At 40.1% G+C, this 27,969-nt stretch overlaps 2 protein-coding genes across 2 annotated transcripts; one reads left to right on the top strand and one right to left on the bottom strand.

The window, feature by feature from the left end:
• The first annotated feature begins 658 nt into the window (after nucleotides 1-658).
• On the top strand, nucleotides 659-20,968 carry CHPT1 (choline phosphotransferase 1). The gene is made up of 9 exons (XM_062491249.1): nucleotides 659-901; nucleotides 9,346-9,493; nucleotides 10,326-10,467; nucleotides 13,818-13,902; nucleotides 15,470-15,601; nucleotides 15,989-16,147; nucleotides 16,983-17,108; nucleotides 17,608-17,718; nucleotides 20,924-20,968. The coding sequence occupies exons 1-9, from the start codon at nucleotides 659-661 to the stop codon at nucleotides 20,966-20,968; spliced, it is 1,191 nt and encodes a 396-aa protein (XP_062347233.1).
• SYCP3 (synaptonemal complex protein 3) lies at nucleotides 20,950-27,809 on the bottom strand. Its single transcript, XM_062491250.1, has 8 exons — nucleotides 27,641-27,809; nucleotides 26,998-27,073; nucleotides 25,959-25,993; nucleotides 24,149-24,266; nucleotides 23,232-23,331; nucleotides 22,397-22,495; nucleotides 21,139-21,243; nucleotides 20,950-21,003 (listed from the first exon to the last, which is right to left on the bottom strand). The coding sequence occupies exons 1-8, from the start codon at nucleotides 27,804-27,806 to the stop codon at nucleotides 20,950-20,952; spliced, it is 753 nt and encodes a 250-aa protein (XP_062347234.1). The 5' UTR covers nucleotides 27,807-27,809.
• Between the last annotated feature and the right edge of the window lie 160 nt (nucleotides 27,810-27,969).

Consider the following 27,969-nt stretch of genomic DNA (forward strand, 5'->3'; position numbering starts at 1 on the left):
CATGCTATGGGAGCGGTGGAGGGATCCGTGGGTCATACCGTGGGGTCACCTCCCTGCAGGCACGGCTGCCGTGCCCTGCTGGCTGCAGGGAGGTCACCTGAGGCTCAAACACTGCCTTTATGCTCTGCTCCAGCAAGAATCCTTCTGGACACCTGCTGCGTGCACCCCCGCCGAGGCCACGATCAGCACGACGCAACCTGTGAAAGTGAAATAAACCGAACGAGGGAAACGCCGGCTGGGAGCGGCGCTCATTCACTGATCCGTGCGGAGATGAGAGGTGCGCGCATCTCCCCGGGGACAGCACCGGCCCTGCCCGGCCCGGGAGCGAAGGACGGGCCCTGCCGGGCGCACCCCGCCACGACCGAGGGCTGCCCCACCGCCCGGGCAGCCCCAGCCCCACACGGCCAGGCGGGGCCGGCCGAGCCCTGCCCGCTACGGGGCCGGGGCCGCGCGCTGGGGGCCAAGGAGCCCAAGCCGGGCCGGGGCGAGGGCGCTCGCCGCGCGTTGGCCGAGGCGGGGGCGGCCGTTCCCCTGCGGCCAAGCCGCTGTTGGGCGTCGGCCTCTTCCGCCGCTGCCCTCGGCTCGGCTCTGCTCGGCTCGGCCCCGCCCCGAGCGGCGGCTCCTTGACCCCGGTGCCGTCCGTGTCGGCGGTGCGGGCATGGTCGCGTCCTGGGCGCTGCCAGCGCCCCTCAGCCCGGCGCAGCTGAAGCGCCTGGAGCAGCACCGCTACAGCGCGGCCGGGCGCTCGCTGCTGGAGCCGTGGCTGCAGCCCTACTGGGGCTGGCTGGTGGAGCGGGTCCCGCGGGGGCTGGCGCCCAACGCCATCACCATGGGCGGCCTCCTGCTGAACTGCCTGACGGTGCTACCGCTCATCGCCTGCTGCCCCAGCGCCACCGAGCAGGTACCGCCCCACACGGCTGGGGCCGCGCCTCGGCCCCGCCGGTGCCTCCTGACAGCGCCCGGAGCCGGGGGGCCGTGCCCGGAGCCGGGGGGCCGTGCCCGGAGCCGGGGGGCCGTGCCCTGTCGAGCGGCAGGTGTGACCCGTCCCTCGGCAGGCAGCGCTCCGAAGGGGCTGTCCCGAGAAATCGGGGAGCGGTGAGGCGTGGCTCGCCCTTTGGGCGGCAGGGGTCAAGCCGGAGGTGGGTGTTGAGGTTGGAATTCCCAAATGCTGTAGGGATCGGATGGGAGGAAGAGGCTCAGCGGACGAGCCTTCAGTGCCCAGAGGGCCCCGTGGGACCGGGGCTCTGGTGCGTGTGGGGGCACCTGGCCTGCGCTGCACGCCGTGCTGCCAAGGGCTCGCCGGGGGCGTGGGACCCCCCGCCTCCCTAAGGCCCATCCTGCCTTCCATGGGCTGGGAGGGGAATGTCGCCCTCCTCAAGAGTGTGGTTGTCATACAGTGGCCGTGGATGTGGAGGCAGCAGCTGTTCCTGATAAAAGTTGCGGGATGTGCCCAGGAGCAGGGCAGGGCTGGGGACATGGCTAATGCTACTCCGAGATCTGCGGCTGGGTTGGGTGGCAGATGTGTTCGCTGACAGTAGCTCAGATGTTTCCCGTCCTTGTGTGGGAAACGTTTAATTGCTTTAACTGCTGAAGGGAAAACAGGTTTGTTAACGTGGGCTGGTGCTGCTCTCACCTGAACTGCAGTGCCTACAGTTTCTCAGTCACTTTCAGGAGCTCTGTCGGTTTCCCAGCCTGTTGCAAGTTTCCCGTTGCAGTTTTATGGAGTTAGGGTACGAGATAAGCGGGGGGAAATTGATTTATGTGGGCCGTTGTATTTTTGTTTTCTGATGGGCTTAAATCCCAACAGCAGAGGTTGGCAGTTGGTTGGGACTTTTTTTAATATCATAGCTTTACTCTGATAAGTGTTCTTGTCAGAACATTTCTTTTTCTCTAGTTGCTTTTCCCTTCATATTAGCAGAGGTATATTATCAGGAAACTGGTCCAGATCAAAATTAACTACAGTTTGGTCTCTCCCTAATCACTCCCCTGATACACATCACCAGGTAGAGGCACTTAGGCATTGAGGCCAGTAGAAGGGAAGACAGATGATAGTGAATGGTTGGAAACTACAGATGGTCTTCTAGTCACACTTCCATAATTAAAATGCCTGTGCACTGCTACCTTTAGCTTAGTTTTATGGTGAAAATATCAGTTGTGCCAGCTATGTGTCTGAGTGCTCATTTTAGCTTTTTCTCTTTGCTATTCAAAACTAAAAGCAGAAAGTAAATATTACTGAAGTTATTTTTCCCTTGAGGACCCCTGTACAAAAAGACAAAAACTTGTGTGCAGATATCCAGGAAATTATTCCTTCCAGGAAAACTTAGCCTGGGTTTTAGGAGCTTTTCTCTTTGAATTGTCTTTATTTTTATTTTTTTTTTAATTGTGGAAGCTGGATTTTATAAGAACTTGTAGTTTGGACTGTACTTTTGTGTTCAGATATCAGTATATCCTTTTATAAATATGCAGTGTGGACCCAGCCTTTTCCTGTTTTGTTTGTTGCCTGTGCTCTGTGAGAATAGCCCTGATTTTTTTCTTGCTGCATCATTTAGAAGCATCATTCTCTCTCCAGCTTTTTAATGACTCAGCTTGTCTTCTGCCTAAGTGAGGTCATATTTCTGTATGGCTTTTTGAAAAAGCTAAAACTGTTGCAACACTAACAGGTGCTGCATGCACTGTTGTGATACCTACTTTGTGGTTTTGACTGGGATGTGTAGGCTGAAAAGCATCGGTGGGGCTGAAAATTATGTTAAGGATGGTTGAAATCACAGACTGAACTAATACCATAATGCACTTCAACAGCATCTCTTTCCATCATGAACATGTCTTGATCACCTGATGGACAAACAAGTATAAAATAACAAGCAGGTTTGGGTTTTGGTGGTGGTGGTGGGGTTGAGTTGGTTTATGTGGTTGTTTTTTATTCCCTAAGCAATCTTAAGTGGGCATTTTGGTTAAGCCTTTATTGACAACACAAAGGTCTTGATGTTTGTACAAACCATCCAAAACAAGTAAGACAGGTAGTTAAAATCCCTCGAAGAGCAGCTGCTAAGAGAGGCTTAGAAAGGAGATCTTTCTCCAGTATTCCCTTCCAAGCTGCCAGCAGACTGTGGTTTAGCAGTTTCTTTGCAAGGGATTCTGTTTGGGTCACTTACTAGAAAGCAACTGACAGATCTGTTTCCCCACAGGCACTTTCCACCTCATGATTTTGCCTTTTGAATTAGTTGTTTGAACCTGTACTTTGTTTGTACTTCGAGCTTCCATTTTGTTCTATTGCAGTGATTTCCGCAATTTCATACTGCTTATTCCCAACCCCAATGCAATTAATATCTCAAACCACAAAATGCTCTCTTTTTCTCCTAACATGGAGCCATTATTTCCCTATACACTATCCCTTTTATGTTCATCAGTATCAGTTGCCACTAAAAGCCAGTTTTTTACTGACTAGCACAGTATGTTTTGGAATTATAAAATACTGTCTGCTTCAGTACCGTTTCCTTGCCTAGCAGGAACATGGTTTGTACCACTGTCTGCTGTAAGTATGTTTCCACACAAGCTTTCTTACTTGCAGCTAAGCCATTAGCAGGTTGCACCCCTCAGGTGTTGCTGTAACCATGATTCACATGTAAATTTTTATCGAGTGTTTGTCCCTTCCTAATCTCTGTAATTTAGGACAGCACAATAAAAACAGTATGCAGGTGTGGTGGTGGAAAGGACACCACTTGTACATTTCATGTTCTGTGGAGTGCTGAAATATTGTTTTCAATGTTTCTGCAGCCTAGGTTGTGTTCCTATTTTTTTTTTTTAGCAGGGGGGACACTCATTAAGAAATATTTAGGAATGAAAAATCTTGCAGACATTAAGTAAGAACAGTGTGTATCTGATGCACTAGAGTGTGAAAGGGTCACTTTTTAGGTGAGTATTTCCATTTTATCCCCACCATAAGACAGTGTATTGTTTTGCTCTACTGCCAGCAGATTTCTCTGAAGCAGCTAATCAATTCATAAGGCTTTGAAGAGGAATCTTGCTTGTCCTTCCCCTTTCTGGGGAAAACTAAACGTCATTATATTCTTAAAAGGGAGAAAGGAAACTTGGATCCTTTGCTTTTGTGGTTGCTCGTGGAGGGGTTTAGCTTTTGTAATCCTTCAAGATCAGCCACAGGTCTCTCTAAAATCCTAGAATGGTTGGGTGTAGGAGACCTTTAAAGGCCATTCTGACCAGCCTCTCTGTCAACAGCAGGGACATCTTCAGCTAGATTGGGCTGCTCAGAGTCTTGTCCAGTCTCTCCTTGAATGTTTCCAGGGATGGGGCATCTACCACCTCTCTGGGCAGCCTGTGCCAGTGTTTCATGACCCTCATCATCATAAGAAAAAAAAACATCTTCCTTTTTATTAGTCAAAATCTGCCCTCTTTTATAAAGTCATACAATTGCAGAATAGTTAGAGAAGCTAGAATTTTAGACAGAACTGCAAGCTAACTGTAATTATTACATTGTATTGAATTATAACTATTTGAAAATTAATCTTGTAGCACTTAAAGCATGATCTAAGCAAAGAACTTTGAACAGAGGAAGACAGGAAGAGAAAAGCATGGATTATGGGTTTTCTTTTCGGGCAGCGATAGGAAAAGGGGGCAGGGGCCCAAGGGTTCTCATGCAGAGAGCTAAGGGAAGGAAGGGAGGCTTGCGGTGGCTAGCTCTGTAGGATTGTTCAAGAAGTGGTGTAGTGAGTTTATAAAAGAGTGTCATACCTTGCTGAAATGTGTTGTTTTGAAAGCCATAATTCTAGGGAGACCAAAAAGCAGGGAAGGGTCTAGGTGACTTTACATGGCTCTATTATCAGCTGTTTGGAGAGAGAGGAGCGTTGGTGAGATTCTGTCTCTGCCTTTCTCTCTCTCTCTTTAAAAAAAACAACAGCAAACCCAAACAAACAACCAAACCACCTTTAAAATGAAAGAGGCCTGCCAGAGGGGAAAATGAGGGGAAGATATTGACAGGTATAATGTTAATATAAACAGCTTGGGCACAGCTGAGCTATGTGGGAGAGAGAGTAGAGAAGTAGAAAAAGTTGAACTGGACAAGCTGGTATGAACAGGGCATGGGAGGGGGAGGGGGGTGTGGAGAGCACGAAGGAAAAGCATTACCTGACTTGGAAAATAAATGGGAAGCACTGAGTGGAGTGGCAAATCCAGCCAAAACCCACGAGTGGGGAACAGATAACTTGTAAGTGGGAGAAGGAGGTTATTTGGGATGAAGGAAGAAGGTACAGGAATCCTGATACAGAAGGATGGAAGCTCTTTCAGACAGGGCTTGTTGGACAAGGATGCTAAAGGAATGCAGAGTCCTTAGTATGCATGAAATGCACTTGGACTATGGTACGATTATTTGATTATTATTTTTATTTTTTCATCCGTGCTGTCTTCCCTGCTGTAGTTCAGGTTTGAACAAGCCCATTCCCTCATCTTGCTATTAGTACAATTGTACAGTGCTTTGTGCTGAACAGAAGCATGGGAAGTGATCCATGCTTGGGGGATAGAGGGGGAAGTCTGGTCAAAATCTCTCTGTCTAATCTGGATCTGATCCAGAGAAGGGGCCATGTAAACTAGGGCAACACTATTAGGTGTGGACCGAGGAAGTGAGATTATGGCTAAAGGTGATGAGTAATTAAAGAACTGAATCTTTAAATACTGCAGAAACTTAGGCTGTTGAACTCTGGAATTGAGAGCTGTGCTTGAAACAAGTTCTAAGAGGTTTCCCTGAAACATGTACTCTTTTGCAGCTGTCCATGCTCTTTTGTGGGGGTGAGCAGAAGAATGCCTGCTGTTCAACCCCCATTTTTTCCTGAAGAAGAGGCATGTCACACGTACCTGTCAAACACTTAATGTATATGGCTTTGTTTTGACATGCCCTGGGTCAGTAAATGACCAATTCTACTGTATGAGTCTGTGTGACAGGATTCTGGGGTTGTGGTATCTTCAGACATCCCTTTGAATTGAAGCTGAGAAGCATCCCCTTCTCCTTCCCTGCCTCCTCCCCCTCAAGTTTCTGTTCTCTTCTAGTTCCATGAGAATAGCACGTAGGTCTTGCCAAATAATACATTTGCTTGGGCAGGATATAACTTTGGGCAGAGATAATAAACACCTCATCAGTGAAAAGCTGATGATTATGGGGAGCCTCCTGACCTTTCTGCTCAGCCATGTCAGCATTCTCAGATGCTCCCACTTCTCTAATTTGAAAACTACTTGGGTCCAGTGTGGGAAGCCATCAGAGGACATCCCTAAATGGGCAGCCAGGCACATGAGAAGGCAGAGGAGACAGCAGCAGGAGCTGTATTGGGAGGGTGGATAGCAGAGAAAATTCACGGTTATTAGGAATCTTCGGTGATTTGGAAAACTGTGTTTTACCGATTAAAACATTAGAGCATTCATTTAATCTGCTAAATGGTAGTTGATCACAACTGAATTTTGGTTCTTACCACTTCTGGTTAGATTTGAACTGGTGACCTAGAGATGAAATGCTCCAGTAGTGTTTCTAAGCTCTTTGATATATGCTATTCTTACTAGGATCTTCTCCCCTTTTTTCTTTTAACTGTGGGGGATATCAATACATCTGCTACAGGTACTAATGGATACAGATGTTTCTTACTGGGAAGCAGATGAAAATGCTCACCCTTCTTCCAGATCAGCAAGGGGCAGACAGAGTGCTTTAGTTCTGTAATCTGGAGGGACTGTTGCGTTGATTTGTCCCAGTAGGAGCTAATGCAAACAGACTTGGATCACCCTGAATGATCTTACCTGTACCATAACTTGCAACTGGAGAAAACCTACTGCTTTGTCAAAAAGACCTGACAGGAGAAGTTTGAGTTAAAGCTGTTATATTTGTTTATTTTTGCATCTATTGTGTTATACTTGCTTTGTGAGAAAATAAAGGTAGCTCTCAAGCTATCATTTCATAATTAATAAAGTATGTCACCATAAGGACACCTCACAAAACACTGCATATGACCTTTGTGGCACTTCACAGAAAAACTGGTGATAAAACTGGCAGTGTCTTTCAAATACCCCTTTAAAAGACAGCAGTGAAAGCAGTGATTTCTCATGGCCTTTCTGCTCTGGAGCTGTTGTGTTTGAGATTCTCTGTTATTCTCCATGTAACAAAGTTACTCTGAAAGCCAGTGTACGTACTGTGGATGTGTACTTTAGTATGTGGATTATATCACAACTAAAAGTATCTCAACTTCAACAAAGTCCTAGCTGTGCTTTTGTGTTCTGAAGTACTTGAGCAATGACTGACAGCCCTCTGTTTTTGAAGGGTGGAGAGCAAGTGGAGGTAGCTGCAGTCCCCTTGCACAATGTAAGACCAAGTGACCTTATGCCATGAAGACCCTTGAGTTCTCTGTGCCTCTGTGGGGCTTTTGGTGATCCTCAGTCCTGGGGTAACCACAGGCACCTCCTGCTCTCCACAGGCTCTATCCTTTCCCTTTCATTAGAGGGGTGAAACTTTTTCAAAGGTGGCTAAACATTCCCTTCCTGGTTTAACCCCATCTCCCAAGACAAGTTTCCTTTTTGTAACTAGACTGAAAGGGAGAAGAAACCTAAGAAACTCGACTAATTCCAGCAGTAAGCATCAAACATACATTGCTGTCATCACTTGGCATGGATTTCTGTGCTGTGATCTTTGCAGGAGTTGTCAAATACCAGTATATTAAATGTCCATTGGAAAATCTCCTCATCCTCTTTCGCCTGCTTAAGGTTTCCTTAAGCACGTGATCTGTGCTAACAATTTTTCTTGGCTTCCTTGAATTAAGGGAAGAATCAGCCCTGCCAGTTTTGAAGGATGTTTTAAGTTTTCTGGATTTTCATTTGCATACAAATCCAGAGCTTGCACCTAAAGCGAGTTCCTGATTCTTTGACTGTCTTTCTTCAAAGCTGGGTGAAGCAGCCAACCATTTTACTTTGCTAACAGTGTATTAGCCAGCCTGAAATACATGAGGAATTCTTAAATAACAGCAAAAATGCTATTCAGAACTGGACTTTCCTTAAGCATGTTGCTGCTTAGTGTGTTTTGTGACCAGTCTAACTAGAGGCATAACTTTTTTCCTAGCTCAGGACAATGAGTATAACGATGATGAGACATCAGAATGGCTGGAAGAACAGCTGCACCTCATCTGCATTCTTAGTGCTGCCTTTGAACTGATGGATGCCTGCCATTTCCCCTCTTCCCCAGCAATGACACTGGGTTTAGTTGAGTGTGGGCAAATCTCAGAACTCCGAGATCTGATCTGTTGTCTAATCTGCTTAATAGCCTTTAATGATCTTAGGAAATACATGGACACATGTTGGTCAATTTGTGCTGCAGGAGAGGAGCTGCAGAGGTGTAGCAGCACCACAGCAGCTGTCCCTTAGCAGGGAATGGGAAAGGATTCAGCTCTGTGACTGCCTGTGGGTGTTCACTTGTTTCACCTGCAAGTTGCATTTCCAGCATTTTTACCTGACTTCGTTTTCATGAACATTAATCCTGAATGCTAAGGTTATCTCTGGAAAATATGTGAGGCAAAAATGTTGCCTGTGCTTTGTTCCAAAGGTGTTTTAAATAATTTTTAACAGAACCTAAATCCTAGACAAAGCCCGACTGACTGTGCATATGAAAATAGTGCTTTTGAAAGGAATGACTGCAGAACAGTTCCTTTGAAGCTGAGAGTGGTGTTAATGTAACAGATTGGTTTGAGACTGATCATGTATGTTAAGTAGATAGTTTCTCCTTCATATTTAGTGAATTACTTTATTTTTTTAAGCCCTGCCCAAAGTGCCTAGGTAGACAATATTTGTGTGTTGGAAAAAATATCTTTCCCTAAAGGCTTAAGTCTTTATTTAGTAAAAAACTTAGTGGGTTTTTATATCTATATTTTGTAAATATGAGCAAATCATCTAAGTGTCTGCTACACACACTGCTGAAAGCTTTAGTAAGTGCATTGCTACTGCTTTTTTTTTTAAAAGATGATTTTTATTTTTATAACATTTTTCAGCACAAAGAATGCAAGTAATTACAGAAATACTGTGGGTTTAAGGTAGAAAAAGAAGGTCAGTTGATGCAGAAGAGGGGCTAAAGTTTTGGGTTTGTTTTTGTTTAAATAAATAGAAGGACCTGTGTTCCATTGGTGTATCTGGACGAGTTCATTACAGTAGTTACTACAATCCATGCAGAAATTAGTGTGTCTGGTTTGTTCATTAAGTAACAAATAGCACAATATCATACAGTTTTGTGGTGAACATTATTTTACCTTTAATGAAACTGATTAGCCCTAAGAAATTGGGAACTACCTAGTGACCTTTTATGTGAATCTCTTTCAGGCACCTTTTTGGGCATACATCCTGGGTGCACTAGGACTTTTTGTCTACCAGTCTCTGGATGCCATTGATGGGAAGCAAGCCAGAAGAACAAACAGTAGTTCTCCTCTAGGAGAACTCTTTGATCATGGTTGCGACTCTATTTCCACAGGTAGCCTTAACTTACTGTCACCCATCCTAGTTTATAAAAGTTACCTGTTTTCAGGAGCAGCTGCTTAATCATAAAATTGGTCAAGTTGAAAAGAACCTCTGGAGATCATCTAGTCCAAACCCCTGCTTGGAACAGGGTCTTTTAGGATAACTTCTCCATCTCCCAGCCTTTGTATCCCTGGCCAGTAACAGTGGGGTATTTCAGAAGTTCCTTTGGCAGTTGTTGGATAAGATGTATTCTGCTCTTACTTAACCATGCATCTTCATGTACTCCACTTTTGGCGTAAGGTGCCAGAATGTCAGTTTAGTAATAGGGCATCCAGCCTGGAACTTAGGAGAAGGGTAATCTATATTCCTTACAAGAAGCAGTTTTAGAACAGTTGGGAGTCCTTATAAAGTAAGCCTTGCTCAGTTTCACTTTCCATAGCTGAGCTGCTGGTGGTGCCAGTGCCTGTAGTTCTGTAAAGCTCAATGGCTGAATCGGTACATTCTTTGTTTCACTTCCCAGAGAAGTGCAACTGCCAGTCCCCCTGAGCTTGGCCCTTCGGCTGAAGTTGTCAGTGTTGCAAAGAACATGAGATGACAAGGCCAGGAGGAGGGAGAACAAACCACTCTAGGCTAGAGGGCAGGGCCCTGCCTTGGCAGAAGAGGAGTGCTGCGTTTTGGTTTCTCCTGCCAGGACTGTCCCTGAGGGTCAGCTACTCAGTAAAGTATCAGTCATAGCATTACTTTGTTAGAGTGATGTAAAATGTCCTGTGTTTTTATTTATTTATTTTTAAAATTTTCTCTTAACTCCAAGCAGCATGACTAGCATGTTCATTTCTGCTTTTCAGTATTTGTTGTCCTTGGATCCTGCATAGCAATCCGACTAGGAACAAATCCTGACTGGTTGTTTTTCTGTTGTTTTGTGGGACTGTTCATGTTCTATTCTGCTCACTGGCAGACATACGTATCAGGCATACTAAGGTTTGGAAGGTAAGTAGGTATGTTTAGAAGTACATGTGGCTTAATGTCTGAGACATTAAGACAAATCTAGCTTCTTGATTTCAGTTTCTTCTCGGTTTACTCCCTGCTTTGTCTTTCTCTCACCTTTCTCTTCTCCCTTCCAATCTAGCAGACTTGTATTTTACCCAACAAGAACTTGAAACTGCATAACACCGAGGACCTGCTGTTTTAGCAGCTGGTTTTAACTCTACATGCTTTGTTTGCATGCATTTGGCTCTTTTGTCTGCAGATTTGTTGTCAGAACCCATACAAATACCATTCAGGCTCAGGTCAGAGAGGTCTTGTTTACATTGCAGACAAGTGTCCTGTGTAGGAGTAGGGACAGAGCAAGCAGCTGGGTACCTCCCTTTTTAATCTCCACCCATAGAGTGGTTTCAGCCCCAGGGGACTCTGAACTACATGCATTTTAGAGAAATTACCCTGCTAATGGGTTTCCCTTTCATAGAGGTCTTCAGCTGCACCCATTGCATCCTCAAGGAGTTCCACAAATCTGTGGCAATGCATGAAGAATTACTCCACATTTACGTGAGGGCCTTTTTTTTAATCTGGGTCATGCTTGCTTTGATGTCCTTTAGGTTTTGTCTTAGGTCAGTTCTAGAGACTGCTGTGATGCTGTTCATGACTTGATAGAAATTTTATCTGTTTCACTGCAGCATAGGAGGAGAAGTCATGACATTCATGTAGAAGACAATAATTTCAATTTAACTGCTAATAGTGGGGGGATTGCTGCACCCTTCTATAGCTGTCGTAGTCTGGCCATGGCTTTTTGCTGGTTTTAAGCAACAAGCTTCACTTTAATATAATTACTTCTGGAAAGTGGAAAAGGTTTGAGACTTCTGTGGCAGCAGAACTGAAAATAAATGATATATGAAGCCTGTCCTGCTAATCCCAGTCACTTGCTAAATCACCTGTTCATAGTCCTACTTGGCTCTGCCCAGCAAGAAGTGACTTAGCAAATCAACAGGCACACAGGCTGGTGACCAGCACACTGCATCAAATGCAGCTGTCTCTGTGATATAGATAAGTGCTCTCTTTGATTTGCTGGTAATGCATTTTACCACACAAACTGTGATTCTTCTGCCTGCCTGCACATCCTGTTGTTTTTAAAGGGCATCTTGTGCTATAAACAAAAATAGGTGCTTTACAGTGATGGCTGCAATAGGATACTTTCTATCCATGACAGTAGGCTGCTCTGAAGGGAGGTGGATTAGGCCATGGGCTCTGGCCTTTTGCAGACATGACCGCTTTTCTCTACCTTTTATTTTTCCAAAAACCATGAGAATTATTTCCCCCTGTCAGGAAGGCACTGAGACTCCGTTATCACATAAATATTTTGTTAAAAACTTAGTGATTTCTACTTTAACATAATGATAGTGCATAGTACAAACAGCTCAGAAGGGCCTGGTGTTGCGTGGTTACTGTTTAAAGTTAAATAGACACACCTTTTCCACAAGATAACTTATTTCTATCCAGTGAAAACAGGTCAGTTTTTTTTCAAGGCTCCCCCTTTTCTTTGTCTTAAACAGAGAGGTGTGAAGAAGGCATTAGTATTGTGCTCTAAATATGATGGTACATAATAAGATGGATGGAAGTTTTCACTGATGCTATTTCTCAATTAGCAACGCAACTTTAGAAATAAATGAGAAATGAGAGGTTCCTAGTGCTGAGGGCCAGGAAGGATCAGAGAGCTGAATAATGTGACACTGCCATGTTGTGGAATACTGTACAGTGTCTGTACAGTGATTTGGGCTCTATTGCCACCAACAGTCTGAGCTGCTGTAAAATTAAGTATTAAACTTTGGCACAACTTCAAGTTTGAGCCTCCTCTCACCACCAGCAACAACAAAGGCAATGCAGATTAGAAATCCTGGTGTTAATAGTACGGAGTGCAACCTCTGAACACTTGCATGTGGGTGCTTTTGCATAAAGTAACTGGCAAGTTCAGCAATGGCTGGGTGGATGTAACACTTCATCCCTGGCAGAGAAAGAAGAGCCCATTCCCAGCCCCATTGTCCTGTGACACTCTGTCACTGGACCTCAAGCCACTTCATGAAATGGGCAGGTGAAAAGCCTACACTTGGACTGGCAAGCTGGAGTGGTTCACCTTACAGTCCAGTGAGCACTGCAGCAAATAAAACTGAGGGAATACAACACCTTAGGAAGAAGAGGACTCACCATTCTCTTTATCATCTAACTGCAGTTTAAACTCTGGATCTGCTAAGAGTCACAAGACTGTGATGAAATTTAGCATGTTTTATCACCATGTTTCTGATGAAGGAAGAGAGTTTTAACTGAGATTATCAAGTTCTGATAAATATTTTCCATTACCCCAGAGATGACTGCTATCTCCTTTTAAAAATCCACCATTTCCTGTGCAGACAGGATACACTAAGTAAGTAGCAATACAGATTGGTCATAGTACCTTAAAACAGTTAATTTATTCCAACTGCTAAAAGAAATCTTGAACATTCATTATCACTGTTTGCTGGTAACTTTAGTATGAAGATAAGGTACCTGTCTCAAAGCTTTTGGTACCATAAAAGGTACCTTTGATATGTGCGATTTTTTGGTCTTTATTTGAATTATTTATGTTAAAGCTTAAAAAGTACTGATTTTTTTTTTTTTTTCTTGAGCCTTGGCTTCTTGTGAGGTCTCATTAATTAAATACAATGATAAAGAGTGGTCTGTCTTGTCTGAGAACAAGAAAAGGTGAAATATGGAGCCTGGACTTCATAAGGCTTACAAGGCCACATTTCCTAAAACAGCTTTTATGGAGGAAAGCAAGATAGCAATTATAGGTCTTTAGAAATATGGCAAATGCTTACCTATCCACTGACTCAGTCCTCCCTTGTTTTCCTGACTGTATCTGTCAAATTTTCACGATATGCGGCTTAAAGAAATCCCTTCTTTCCCAGCGTGCTCATTATAGTCTCTGCTTTTATATGCTGTGCTTTTAATGGAAATGTTTGATTGCATTTACTATGAGCTTACCTTAAACCTTGATTTGAAACTTACACATCCACAAGTCTGTAAATTTGTACAGAATTCTCTAATAGCTGACAATGTATTCAATAAAAAGTCCCCCTTTTAAAATTATATGTGGCTTGTTCTGGAAAAGTATAGCTTTAATTTTAAACCTTAGCCAGAGATGTGTGCTTCCATATAGAGTAGCTTTCTCAATCAAGGAAAGTAATTTTCTATATATATTTATATAATTTGAACTAGTTACTGGGGTTTTTATATCCCCCTCCCTCCACACACACTGTACACTTACAGCAAAAAGTCCTTGAACTAAATCTCTTTTTCTTTCCTCTTCACAGAATTGATGTAACTGAAGTTCAGATTGCCATTACAATGCTGCTCTTGGTATCTGGCTATGGAGGAGCAGGAATATGGGACTATAAGGTGAGTGTGTTAAGTGCTCAGAGTTCCTGTTGAGGAATACTGTTAAGTGTCCACCATTCCTGTGGTATTTGAACCTGCTCTGTGCAAGTACCATCAACACCTACTAGTTGTGTAATGTTGTTTTAGCTTACTGCATAAGTGTAGTTTATTTTAATGTAGATCTATTGGTGTGACTCCCTGGGCACAGATTTATAGCTACATAGAGGAAAAAAGACCCCAACTGCCACATATAAGCTTCTGATCTGGAACTATTACTCCACACATACTTAAGCTTTAGCAAATAGTTTTTGTTCTGGTTTTATATATTTTGTATATTTTATTCTGAGGCATACATTTCAGTTAAATGATTTATCTTAAAATTTAAGGATTAAATGCTTCAATCTAATGAAACCATGGGATAAAGCAAGGGGGTTTTAGTTAAGTTATCCATGCTTGTGTCGGTGCAGATGTACTGATTTTTAAGAATTATGTCACAGCCACATAAATGTAAATATTTATATTTAAAGCATTTTTTTTCTGTCCCAAATTTTTTCCATATCTCTGGCTTTTATTCTGATCTTTAAAGATGCACTTTAGTGGACAGTATCAAAAGATCTTCAACCTTTCTAGGGCCTTTACTCAGAAATGTGTAGTTCTGATTGGTTATAGTGCAAAGAGTTGATACTTACCTTTCCATACTATTGATAACCACCAAGAAATGAAAACTAGTTCAAAAGTTTACTCAGCAATTAAGGAATGTTTAGCTAAACTTTGTTTCCCTTTCCCAGCCCTTTTTTTTTTTTCTATTTTCAAAAAGCTTGTTTTCATGTTGGAAAACAAAGTTGCTGCATTAAACTTAAATTATGATTAATTTTTTCCTCACTATTAGAATCTGTTGGAGTTATGCTGTATCTCAAAAAGCTATATATTCAAAAAAACATGGTAAATGGTTTCTATTTATTACTTAATTTTTTAATCTTCTGCTGCCTTTGGAAGTTTCCTTGAAACTGCAATTGATTCCAAAAGTTAACTTGAATTAAAATGTATATCTGGAGACTATTCATAATAGTCCTGTGATATGCAAAGATACAGCATACAAATAACATGCCAGAATACACAGCAGGCAGATGGTGTTTGTGTTTCCTGTGGATCAGTGTTCTTTTATCCAGTGGAATAGAAGGAACTATCCCTCTTCCTGCTCCCTTATCACAGTGACTGATGGCAGTAGTCTTGTGTCATGTTTTTGCTTATGGGTAAAAATATTTGAAGAACATAAAAAGGAGGAGCAGAGTAACATCTGGCTGAATTTCAGGAACAGAATTTAAGTAGTCAGTAGTAGAGTTTAAGCGTTAAAAAGATACTTGTTTCCTTAGTTAAGGAAACAAATTTTAAACACTGCTGTCCTGAGCTTGTTCGCAGGAAAGTGAGGGTTCAAATAAAACATTTGTCTAGTGGGTAAGAGTGGCTACTTTAATTACTTCTTTAAAAGGTGTTGTGTGCTTCACTTTTAATATATTTGTCTTGTTGTGTGTGGTTTTTTTGTTTGTTTTGGTTTGGTTTGGTTTTGTTTCTTTTGTGTTCTGCTAAGGTCCCTTTGCTGGGCTTAGAACTGAAGTTCTTTGCAGTTATTGGCATCCTGTGTGGAACAGCACTTTCTTTTTTCAATTATTTCCGTGTCATCTTTGGTGGAGGGGTTGGAAAGAATGGATCCACAATAGCAGTAAGTTGCTCTAAAAATCCAAATGAGGTTTGAATAATTTATGCCCATAATTTATTGTGTTTCAGATGATCCATAAAGTTTTTATTTGTTTAAGCATTCAAGCAGACAGGCATGTGAGTATTAGATGGCTAAAGCAAAGTTCATGATCTACCTTCTCTCTGCCTGTTACTGGATTTCTTCTGTCATGGGAACCAGCAGTGAATTTTCCTAAAAAAGTTGATTAGTGGTCACTGCAAAGGGTACTAAGAGCAGTAGCATAATACTAATGGATTTTGACAAGTTTTGACAACTCTGGTTTTGTTTAATAGCATTTGCAATATGATTAAAAATTGGACTTTACCGTGTGACTGAAGTTTAAGACAAATTTTCCATCCCGTTATATCTTAGGGAACAAGTGTTCTTTCACCAGGCCTGCACATTGGACTACTTATCACACTGGCCATTACAATTTATAAAAAGTCTACAACTCAGCTGTTTGAAAAACATTCTTGCCTGTATGTCTTGACATTTGGGCTTGTGAATGCCAAAATCTCACAGAAGTTGGTGGTAAGTCAGTCCTAAACCTCCTAAAACTAAACTGGTTCTTGGCTTAACACTTACTGGATCAGGGGGCACTATTTTCCCATTTTGCTTTGCTACTGTATTGCCAGATGCATTGTGATGAAGACACCGAACTAGATTCACGTTTCACTGCGAGACAAAAGGTGACACTGATGCAAATGTGTTTGACTGATTAGGACTTTCAGTTTTGTTTAACTTATTCCTAGAAATGCACTTACTGTCTGTCATTAATATCCAAGCTGTGGTCTCTTAAGCCTTATTAACAGTGCTGTGACTTCTCTTACCTGATTTCTTATCTGAAATAAGAATTTACTGTGATCATTAAATGAAGAGAGAAACTTTTCTGTCTCTATCCTGTCTTTTTTGTACATAAAACACTCCTCAATGGATTAAAAAAAGTTGCCTTGCTACATATCTGCTAACATCAGTAATCCAGACAGATGCTTTTTTTTCTCCAACGATGACATTTTTCAAACACTAGAAAACAGGTATTCTACAGACTTTCTTACTAAACAGTGAGAATAAGCGTTGCTACCTAAGGAAAAAATCTTCTTCTTAGTGAACTTTTGGCTAGGGAAAGCCAACATTTTCAAGTTAGACTTGAAAATAATAACTCAAGTGGATATTATTTGTTTTCAGTAATACACTCACATAGTTTTACTGTTTGAATACAGTGCTAGAAATCTAGAGTGGGGAACTGAAATATATGGGTATAGATGTCCAAGAGGGCATTACTGGGCAAGGATGTGATGTCTGTTTGCTGGTAGTTACACCAATCTTGCAGGGATGCACTTTTTAATTTTTTTTTTTTTAAACTTAGGTGGCTCACATGACAAAAAGTGAAATTTGTCTTCAAGACTCTGCATTTATTGGGCCAGGACTTCTGTTTTTGGACCAGTACTTCAATAGTTTCATTGATGAATATATTGTTCTGTGGATAGCATTGGTAAGTGTTTTATACTTTTTGTTTGGACCATGCTTTAAGGAATGGATTGAGAATTATCCCTGCCCTTCTGCTCTGCCATTTCTGACTTGCTCACATTTCTGCTGTCACTGCAGAGGGAGTGGCAGGGTACCAGGTAGTAAATATATTTTTGGGAGCTGACTGTCTTGCTTTCCTTGGAACGGAGATGTGAGAGCAAATTTATACATTTCTCCTGAAATTATGCTTCAGTCCATGTGGGTTTTTTAAAGTCATTCTATGAACTTCAGTTGAACTTATTTTTATCAGCTCTTGTAAGTGTTTAGTGCTGTTAGGATGTGGGGGTTTGTGATGGTTTTATTTTTAATTCTAAACTAGACTACTCTGTAGCTATATGTTACAATGATGTGTGTATGTTACACTTGTCACTTGGATAAATTCTGATTAAAGTATAGCATATTCATAGCGGGGACAATTTTTAAAAATGGCATTTTTTAACCTGTTCTGTTTTGTTCTTTTTAAGTTCATATCCTTGTTTGATATGCTGAGATATGCCAGTGGTGTGTGCCTACAGATTGCCGCTCATCTTCATATACATGTCTTCAGAATTTCATCTCATCAAGCTCCTGAGCAGGTTCAAAACCATAATGACTGATTAGATAGGTCAAGGACAAGAGAAGAAGCAGTTAGGGGAATGAAGCAGCCTCTCTGTTTTTGGGAAGACAGATTAAGCTTTTGAAGAAAACGGTTTTATGAGAAAGTTCACTGTTTCAGACATTACCAGATGTTAGAATTAGTAGATACAAATTCTGCAGATACTGTTGTACTTTTGAACCAGTATGTATTTCCCCATGTTTCAGACCAAAAATGCAATTTGAAAATATTGCCATTTCCTGTAAGGTAACTTTAATTCTGCACTTCTCTTCTGGTGAATGTAGATGCAAACCAAGGTGCTACCAACCTGAATTCAAAGAGGACGTTCCTGTTTCCCTAACCCAATTGTCTAATCTTCTACCATTAGTGTCTAAAATTTTGTTATAACTGCTCTGAAGTGATTATCAGATGTACCAATGAATTCAGTCCTGCATTAAGACTGGTAAAATGAGGCAGCCACAAGGTAAAAATTAATCAGTCTCTCTTCTGGTACCTCTGTGGAACAAGCTGTTGGATCAGTAGGTAAAGGAGGTACAGCTCTGAAGAATTTTCTTCTACTTCAAAGTACTGTTATGAGTGCCTTTAGAATTCATGCATTCTCTCGTATCTAAGTACATAATCTACTGCTACCACATAAAACTTTAGCTTGCACTTTCTTTCAAGGCCAGTTTCTAGTTTTGTGGTCATAGTAAGGTTAGTCTCATTGTGCTTCATCCTTATCTAGATTACAGGTAGCTGTGTAAGGAGAGAACTCTTAACTTCAGGCACCCTGACTTGTATCTGTAAGCCTATGCAAGTGAAGGACAAAGTTCACTGATAAATTTTAATGCCTGTGGCTCCAGCACTGCAGCCCACCATTCTGTATTTCTGGCTGTGGTGCTTTTGCTATTGCTGTGTTCATCTACCTTACAATTGATCCTATTATCTCAAAGCTACCACTGTACTTCATCCAAACAAAAGAGCACAAAACTGAACCACCATGTAAAACTCTCCAAACCAGGAACTCAGGGACAGTATCAGCCTCTCTCTTCCTTTATGTTACCCTTTCACAGGGTAACAACATATGTCTAACAAGAGGGCTGTTGCCATTATAGAAAAGCTGAATTAAAGCAGCTCGTTATCTGTATGAAATGGTAAGTTGCACACAAAGCCAATAAGCTTAAGCTCCTTTCAAGGGGTACTATTTTAATATGGTTTATGTAGAAAGCTGTTCACTGTAAGTGTGCATGACTCCTTCCAGTTGCTGGTATGTACCTGAGTTCCGAGTTAATGAAGTCCTTCCTGAACCATCCAATAAATAATGACACGGTTTGTTTTAAAAATACTACCACTCCAACTTCCTAACTGCTTATTCATTCAAAAGTACTTCCTGAGGTGTTCAAGGCACTTTTAAAGTGGTTGTTAAAGTATCGTCTGCTGGTTCTGGAGGGAATAAAATAGCATCCGCTACCCTCCTGCCTAAGATGAAAATAATGGTCCTTTTGAGGGATAACTGGAACTGTTACTGCCAAAACACAACTCAAAGTGACTAATACCAATTCAGAATGAATCCTATGACTCCTGCTAGAGGATGGAAATGACACAGCATCTGCCCATGAATTTAGCCTGAACCCAGGCCACGGTCCAATAGAAAAGAAGATGGTAATGACCATTTTACTTTGGCTGAACACTGTAAGCAAATTAACCTCCCGATGAAAAGACACAGGCAATGTCTTTCAGAGTGACATGAGTGGATTCTCCACAATGGTCAAAACTGTGTCCTGGCATAGTAGGTGTAAGTAGTTTTGAGGATATGACTGAGGTATGTGGATAATAGGAAACTAATGCAGAAATCACTCAGGAAACCAGAACCATGACTCAAGAGTAAGAAATAAAACCAGAACCAGGAGGTAATGCTAAAAAATTACCTCCTGTTGAAGACCTGAAGCAGAACCTGTCACCTATTTCCTAGCCTCCTGTAACTGTCCTTAGAGGGCCAAGAGTGAGTAATTACAAATCAGCATTGTTACTGGTTACCCATGAGAGGCCCATATCACCTCATGCATCAGTGTAGCAGTGTAACTTCCATGTTTGCTCCTGTCCTGAATCCTAGCAGAGACAGAACAAGAAGTTCCATACTCATTTCCACCAAACAGCTGAAGTTACTGCAAGTTAGCCATCACTAATCTGGTGATGAAGAAGAAAAATATGGTTTTGAAACAATGTTGTGAAAACATCACATTTTGTGTGTGTGGATGCGTGGATGGTTTATCTGCTGCTGTATTGAATCAAAGCATTAAATATGTTGGCAACTTCTTAATTTTTAAAAGTAGATATTCAGGTATAATGGTTTTATAAAAGCAAACTGCATGTGCACTAAGCCAGTTGTTTAGTTTATACTTATTTATTGTATGTAACAAGATGCATAAAAGACAAATGCTTTACCCTTAAAACTCAGGCCTCCCTAAATTGCTAGTCATTTGGAATTACAAAAAGTAATATCTCGTCTTAAAGGCTTGTAATAGCCTGTACTAAATAAATGAGGTAGATTTCTTATAGCAGTGGTTCTACAAAAAGTAGACCCCAAAATGCATGTTTAATTATTGTTACTTGAGCTGATATATTAAACTCATAAAAAAATTCTGGGAAAATTACAGCAGTTTATAAATCTCTTATTAATACAAAGACAGTACAAAGTCTAGACTAATAAAAGAGTTAACAAAATTTACTTCAATTTACCATAATACACATCATTAAACAGTTCTATCTGAGCTATGTCATACCCTGTGAATTTTTATAATAGCTAATATATCAGCAAACTAAATGTTGAAACTGAAAATCTGTGCAGATAGAAGCAATTCTAACAAGCTGCAATGTACCTAAAGGCCTCAAGTTACTATGTAAAATCTGGGTAATGCATGTTTCATTAATTCTTCCCCTTGTTACAATTTGGTATTTGAAAAAGTGAAACAATTGTAACAGGCCAATGCTATTGGATGTGGATATGAAATTTTTAAAAATCAACTGAACAGACAGTGAATGGTTTGGTATCCCTACTGCCCTCCAGTAATAAAAGTTTACTAAGATATGTTCTTATAACATTAACAGACAAGATTAGAACAATCCAGGAAAAAGATTAATAGGAACCTTGAAACATTTAAATCCTAACATCCTTCTAATGCCTGTACTTGTATCATGTTGCTTAGGTACAAGTTGCTCTTCCACTGAGCCATCAGAATAACATGGACTGAAGAGACTTGCGAACAGTTGCCATCTCCTGCTGTTGCTGTCACAAGAAAAGGAGATAATGCTGAACAAATGCTGTATCAATATGATTCCTTTGAATTAAATGAATGTCAAATGACTTTTAATTGAATGTTCTATTTTTACATTTAACTGGCTTCATAGATCTGATACTTACAGTGTCCATCATAATCTTCTTCTGCAACATCGCCATTTCCTTGCGAAGTTCATTTTGGGCACCAGCCAGAAGATTTTCATTGCTCTTCTCCAGCTCTTCCATGCTCTGAAGTTAAGGATATTAATTCAGAACTCCCTGGTGTCAATGGGTTAATTTAAAACCAAACAAACCAATCATTACTCTACTACAATTTAATCTTTACAGAGATCACAGGTAATTGATGAGTTTGTCACAGACTTGGAAGAGGAATCATACAGGACTTCATATTCCAGTCTACATTCCTATTTAAACAGTATGTACCATGAGAAGAAAATAGAACAGTCAGCCTCTGTGAGGTCTCAGCTACTTATTCTGTATTTCAAGTAAGATAAAAGTTCTACAAGAGGAGATTGAACAGACATCTGTCAGGAATTCTAGGGGTTCAGTATTATGACAACCCTGTGGGACTTGAAGTGAGGAGTGTAACTGCCACTACATTTCTTTGCACACTTCTCCCCAAATAAGCCAAATAAAACTCCCTGGTTATCTCCCCTTTTTTACATACAATTACACTTGCCTCTGTATATGTGTCTAGTTGCATTTTCCTTAATTTGTATTTGTTAATGCTTATTTGAGGCTTGACTTCTATCTTTTGATTCTCTTTGAGGAGAAAAATCCAAGTAACACTTGACCTTTTGTTCAGTTTTTCCTCTTTGATGAAGACATTTTTGATATTTTGGAACAGTTATTATTTATTAATGCTTTTGTAATATACTCAGTAAATTCTGTTTTAAACTTAAATGCTCAATTTCAGATTTATTTTTATCAATTACCAGGCTTGGAAAAAATCCAAACTAAACACCAAGTTTATAATAACTGAAATTTCAAGACCACCTAGGAAATGCACTGAAATTAAGGTTTGTCAGAAACTGAAAGACTTCAGTCTGTCCTGTACACTGGGGACCATGCAGCTGGTGAAGCCACAGCTGGAGTGCTGGGTCCAGTTCAGACTCCTGAGTACAAGAGAGACATGGACATACAGGACAGAGCCCAGCAAAGGGTCATGAATATGATTAAGGCACAGAAGCTTTTCTCTTCTGAGGAAAGCCTTTAATGAAAAAAGTAAAATTTTTGTGTGGTTGTACTCAAAACAGTTTATTTGCTTGCTGTCTAGTATTTTAGTTACTTTGTTAAAGAAATACCAAACAAAACACTGAACTAATACAGCTTTCTCAAGTGATATGATAAGGATCAGATGCCTTCCAAAAAAAAGATTTACCTTTAAGAACTGCTCGTAGAGTTGCTTAATGGTTTTCAGTCTCTGACTTTGAACTATTCTTGCCTGTTGAAAAACTTTTTGTTGTTGACGAAGCATGTTCTGAAGCAGCAGCAAAAGAAAACCATAATTGCATCAGTTGTTAACCAGAGTGCTTGGACAGCACACCAGTGTAATTTTTCAGAATCAGAAATTCTGCCTTTACTGGAAATCTGTGCCTTGTAATAAGGATCTCTGCCTGGAGAAGTTACCCTGGCTCTTATTAACAAAAGTAAGACTGGAGACTGGCTTAAGCCCCAGGTCACTTCCTGAGGTCTCTTGCAACCTGAATTATGCCTGTAAAATCCCATGAGGATTGCTATACCCCACAGCTTTCCAGGGTATCCCGGAAGAATATGCTAGCTTGGGAAAAGCAAAACTTGCAAATGTGTTGGAAGTATAAACAGCAACAGCACATGATTACATTCCATTGTATAGCTCTTTCAGTGATCAAATTCTCTCACATTTATTATATACAGGCATATTTTTAAGCCATGTATGCTAAAAGACAACTACTTCCCCTTATTCCCTGAACCCAAAGACTATGGATGTACAGAAATAACACATGTCTTTCTTCTCCTTAAATGGTCTATGCTTTTCCAGGCCATATGCTGGCCTAGGGAATCACTTAACAGTGTTTATAAACTAGCAATAAAATTTATAAATGCACCCATCTTCCCAAACTTAATCATATATTTATCTTTAAACTACATAAAGTGTTTTTACATTTCCTGAGTATTGAAACAACAATATTCCTTCCTTGTGGAAAATACAGTGAAACACTGTGCTGGAAACTCACTGCTAGTTTTTCTTCCTGCTCCTCTGCCTTTTGCACATCTACATCCCATTGCTGAAATAAAGTCAGGAACTGCTGGGAGAACTCATGACTGAGCTTCTGCCTATAAACAGACACTATGTGTAAGTATGACAAATGCTTACAAGGAAAGCTAAGGTTCAACATACATATGGAATAGAATAAAAGCTGGCATAGATAAAGAACCAAGCTATTTTGACATCTGACCCTGTGTTTAAATGCTGTATATTTTGAAAAACTGAACACACACAGTGAGCGGGTGTGGAATATATCTATAGAGACAGCACTCCCATAAAATACTGCTTAAAAAGAAACTGTAACAACTCTTCTTCCTAGCAGTGCCAGGTTTTCTGAGATTTACCATGTTTTTCAAATCCAATTACAGATGCTTGCTTTAACACAAGGGGTTTATAATGCAAAACTGATAAGCTCATTTCTTAAAATTCTGTCCACATAGGTTTCAAATACAACTAAATGTAGAACAACACCAAGAGAGTTACAAGTATTGCTGACTTTTAGTTTTTAGCTGTCTCCTTTTTCACTTTGCTCTATCTCTGGTATCAGATAGTAATTACATATGCCTTAAGAGGTGAGAGGAATGTTAAGCAAGGTGAAAATTATAATATATACATGTATATATACATGTGTGTATATATATATAAGTAAGCCACACTCTTTAATGTACCTTGCTCTCAGAGTTTCAAATTTGTTCAAAAGAGAACATGCTAAACTATTACTGCCAGATTAAAAAGTGGACACAATGGGAGGCAGCAGAGGCCCTGAGCAGATATTTAACATTAGATGCAGAATTTGCTATTGCAAGGCAACAGACCAACTATCCATTCTGTGATCCAGAAGGGAATCTAGGTGCACAGGCTTGAAGACCTAGAGTAAAAGCTCACCTTTGTTCCTGCTGCGTTTTCCAAATGTGCTCAATCTTCTGGTTGCTGGTTTTGAGTGAGGCTTTTGTATACATTTCTAATCGTTTCCTCTTAGCTAAGAGAGCCTTGTTAATGTCAGCTGAAAGACAATATTTAGAATGTAGGCATCCCACATACATTGTGCCATGTATTAAAAAGGCTGATGAATTACACGTTGGAGAAGCAAATGAGGAGTGCTCTAGTGACAAGAAGCTCGTGTGATCTGAACTGATGCAGTGAGTGTCCCTCAGCCTGCTGGTGACACTGGTGTGAGCACTGCTTCCTTATGCCCCTCACATGCCCCACTCACCACCTGTTTCAGAGTCAGATGCAAATTTCTTGAATTTCAGAAATAAATTAGGGTTAGTACGTGGTTACTATCCCTGCGAACGTACTGAATGAATGAATATTTTTTATACTTCAGAGAGATGGTACTTTTTCACTATTAATAAAAATTAATGTGTTTGTTTCACTACAATTTACATTTAGATTTATCAAGTCACAGCTGAATACAGTAGTTTCCTTCTCACTGAAGTTTCAGGAAACATCTGTCAAACCTTTCTAATTTGCTGAGGCATCTGCCTCTGCTAATGCCAGACCCACTGGTGCAGACAGCATCCTCTATCTGATCCATTCATTTTCCCTCCTTCTATCCTTGCTTTCTTTCCTTTTTTAAGTCCTAAATTACAAGCAATTGTAACTTTTTAGCACTGAAATCATCCTCTTAATCTGAATTGCCAGATCCGTAATACCATTCTAATACGTAATACAAAAATACAAAATATTATTTTTTGACAGCCAGAAGTCCTAATTTCTGGATTAAGGAGTTACTTAAGCTCCTCTTTCACCTTAAATTTGACATGCAAGTAATGACTCTGTACAGGTTCATTACATACAATGAAAGTATAAATCAGGTATTGAGAGTGTAATGCTGGCATTAAGATGGTTTCCTTTCCTTCCACGGCTTTTTTGATGTTTGCTTACTCTGTGATGGGTATTGCACATTCTTTACAAGTTAGAAGTGTTTTTTCTCTAATCTGCCACTATCTAGAATTCAGCTGGTAATTTAACTAGGTAAAGCTACCTGAGGATCTGACTGTGACTTTACTAAATCCTGCTAAGTGCCACACACAGATCTCTCATCACTGGATGACTGGCATTTCTTACCCTTGTTACCTAGCTTTCTAGAAACTCATATTCCTTATGACTGAAATTCTCTTACCTGCTGATTCACTGTTTTCGAGATTTCTGGAAGTGCTAAGTACAGACTGCTCTCTCATTCTGTATCACAACTAAACTCTGTTTGCAAAATTACTTGTCTAGAACTGGAACTATTTGTTCTCTTTTGCTGTTTATATTAACACTTACATTCCCCTTATTGCTCCCTCAAGTCTTGTCATCCCCAGTGTCCTCTATGGCACTGGAACAAAAAGTTAAATGAGACCAAAAGCTAACTGCTATTGTCCCTTTTCTCTACAATATATTCACTACCTCTTAAACATCATCTTTAAATTGGAATTGGTTATCCAAAGCATTCATGCACCTTTCCCTTTTCCTTTGTAATTATCTACACTTACAAGCTGTGACTCATTTATATGCAGTTATTCCTTCCTCTTCTTTCCCTTTGCTCTCCTTAGATACAACTATTTTTTCCCCTGAAAACTGGCTTTATTCAGAAATGCTGAAAAATCCTAAAAAACCTGGTCATTTTATGTAAGTCATTAAAGTTATTTTATTGTAATTATTTTCAACTCTGCAACTTTTTTATTTATTAGAATGCAAATGTACTTACCTCCAAATCTCTCCAGCATATTCTGCACTTCACCCCTACAAAACAGTTTCACATTTTTATTTGCCCATTTTCTGATTTTAGAGTAAGACCTGTTGAATATGCTTAAAACTAATTTTATTTACATGCCTATTACTTCTAAGCAGTAACAGAACTACCACTGCCATAAGATAAAATAAATTTACTCCTTTTCTCCTCCTGTGAGAGGTTTCTTTTTCAGACTAATTTGCTTTTTTAAAAAAATTAATAAAATAAAAAGCTAGAATCTATTAGCTGACTCCCCAGTAAAGAGGCACTATTAGGCATTTAATGGGTCTTGAGTGAGGACAGTCAGTAAAAGAAATTGATTATTCCCTATAACAAAGAAAACAAAAAGGGTTTGGAACACCAAATAAAAACAAGTCCATCTCTCAGTTAGCATGGCAGGCACAGTAAAAAATCCCAAGGCAAATAATTTCAGGGTTGTTTTTACAAAATCTTTAAGATAGTAACACCACTGTGTAAGGCAGTGCAACAATACAGTAAGAACAGTATCTTCAACCCAACAGTTATAATCTGCTTGAAAGATACTTTAGCATGTACTTTTTTATTACAATTACAGTTTCTATGAATATTAAGTTTGATAAGATTTATCTGTAAAATAATCTATTTTTCATGCAATATGTGGGTCATTTAAAGTATTGGTAATATCTTCAAGCAACTAAAATGAGTGGAAAAAACAATGGAATTTAATGAAGTCATCAACAATTTAGGATAAAACAAAATTTCTTTTAAAAGATTATTTAAGAAATCACACAAATATATAAACTTTTTTTTGCATGATCAAAAGAAATTACAAAGAAACTGAACAATTACTGTTTTAAAATGCTACATTTTCTTTTTTTACCTACAACTACCGTATTATCTTTCACTTGATTTTTGACTCAAATACTAAAAAAAAAAAAAAAATCCAAAGCAAAAATAAGTATAGTGAATAACCAAAGTTGGTATCTATTTAGATACCAACTATTCCAAAATAAAAACCCCAGACATCTAACCTTACCCCACATCATCTGGAACCACATGAGTAGTCCCCAGAGGTCTTTTCTTTCCATGCTTGTCCATTACTGGTGTGTCACCTTAAAGAGGAGTATAGAAATATTTCCAAAAATACATTTTGTGTTGGTCATTTGAGTTATAAAAGTGTAACTACTTTTCTGTAATGCCATTTCCCTGACCATGTCTCATGGTCAGTTCCTATCAGTAACACAGGCAGCTCCTATAACTTTGAGTCTGGAGCTGACAGATGGTGGTGAATTATTCTGCAAGGCCAGATTGGAGCTGGCACTGATTTGAGTTCACTGCCCTGATCCCACACAGCTTTACTTTCTCTGTCCACTACTACACAATTGCTCACAATATACAGCAATCATCAGAAAGCTAAAAACACAAAAATTTATAACATCCAATCTGAATTTTACTGTAAAATAGCTAATGTACCTTTAAAAGAAAACAACAAATAGCTATTTTTATTAATTTGAAAATTGCTAATCAAAATTACACAGTAGGAGCCTGGTGGTCTTTGGCATTACAAACCATGCTGTGCTCAGTCTTTGCCTAACTCAAAAGTTCCTCCCTTCTATTCATAGTCACAAATGTGATAAAATTCACATTTTACGAATGTCCTAAAAAACTCATATAAGCACCTTCTCTAATATCTTCCTCTGATCCACTGAGTTCTTTTCTTTCCTCCTCAAAGTCAAAAGTAGGTATGGTCTGATCTTCCTGTGCTGGCTTACCAGCTTTTCCTCCATGCTTTCTTCCTGATGGTGCCATGGTGAGATCTTTTCTTACTGAAACAGTATACTGCATTTGTGATATAACTTCCCCCACAATAAATTGAAAATAAATATGTTTTGCATGCTTACATAGACCTATTATGGTTATCTCTTTAACAGTCTGCACCTGCAAAGATGTGCATGCAGTCAAACTGGTTTAGTTCTGAGGTATTCCACAGCATTACCCATCAGCGATG

Source organism: Cinclus cinclus, chromosome 4 (assembly GCF_963662255.1).
Source record: "Cinclus cinclus chromosome 4, bCinCin1.1, whole genome shotgun sequence".
NCBI lineage: Eukaryota > Metazoa > Chordata > Aves > Passeriformes > Cinclidae > Cinclus > Cinclus cinclus.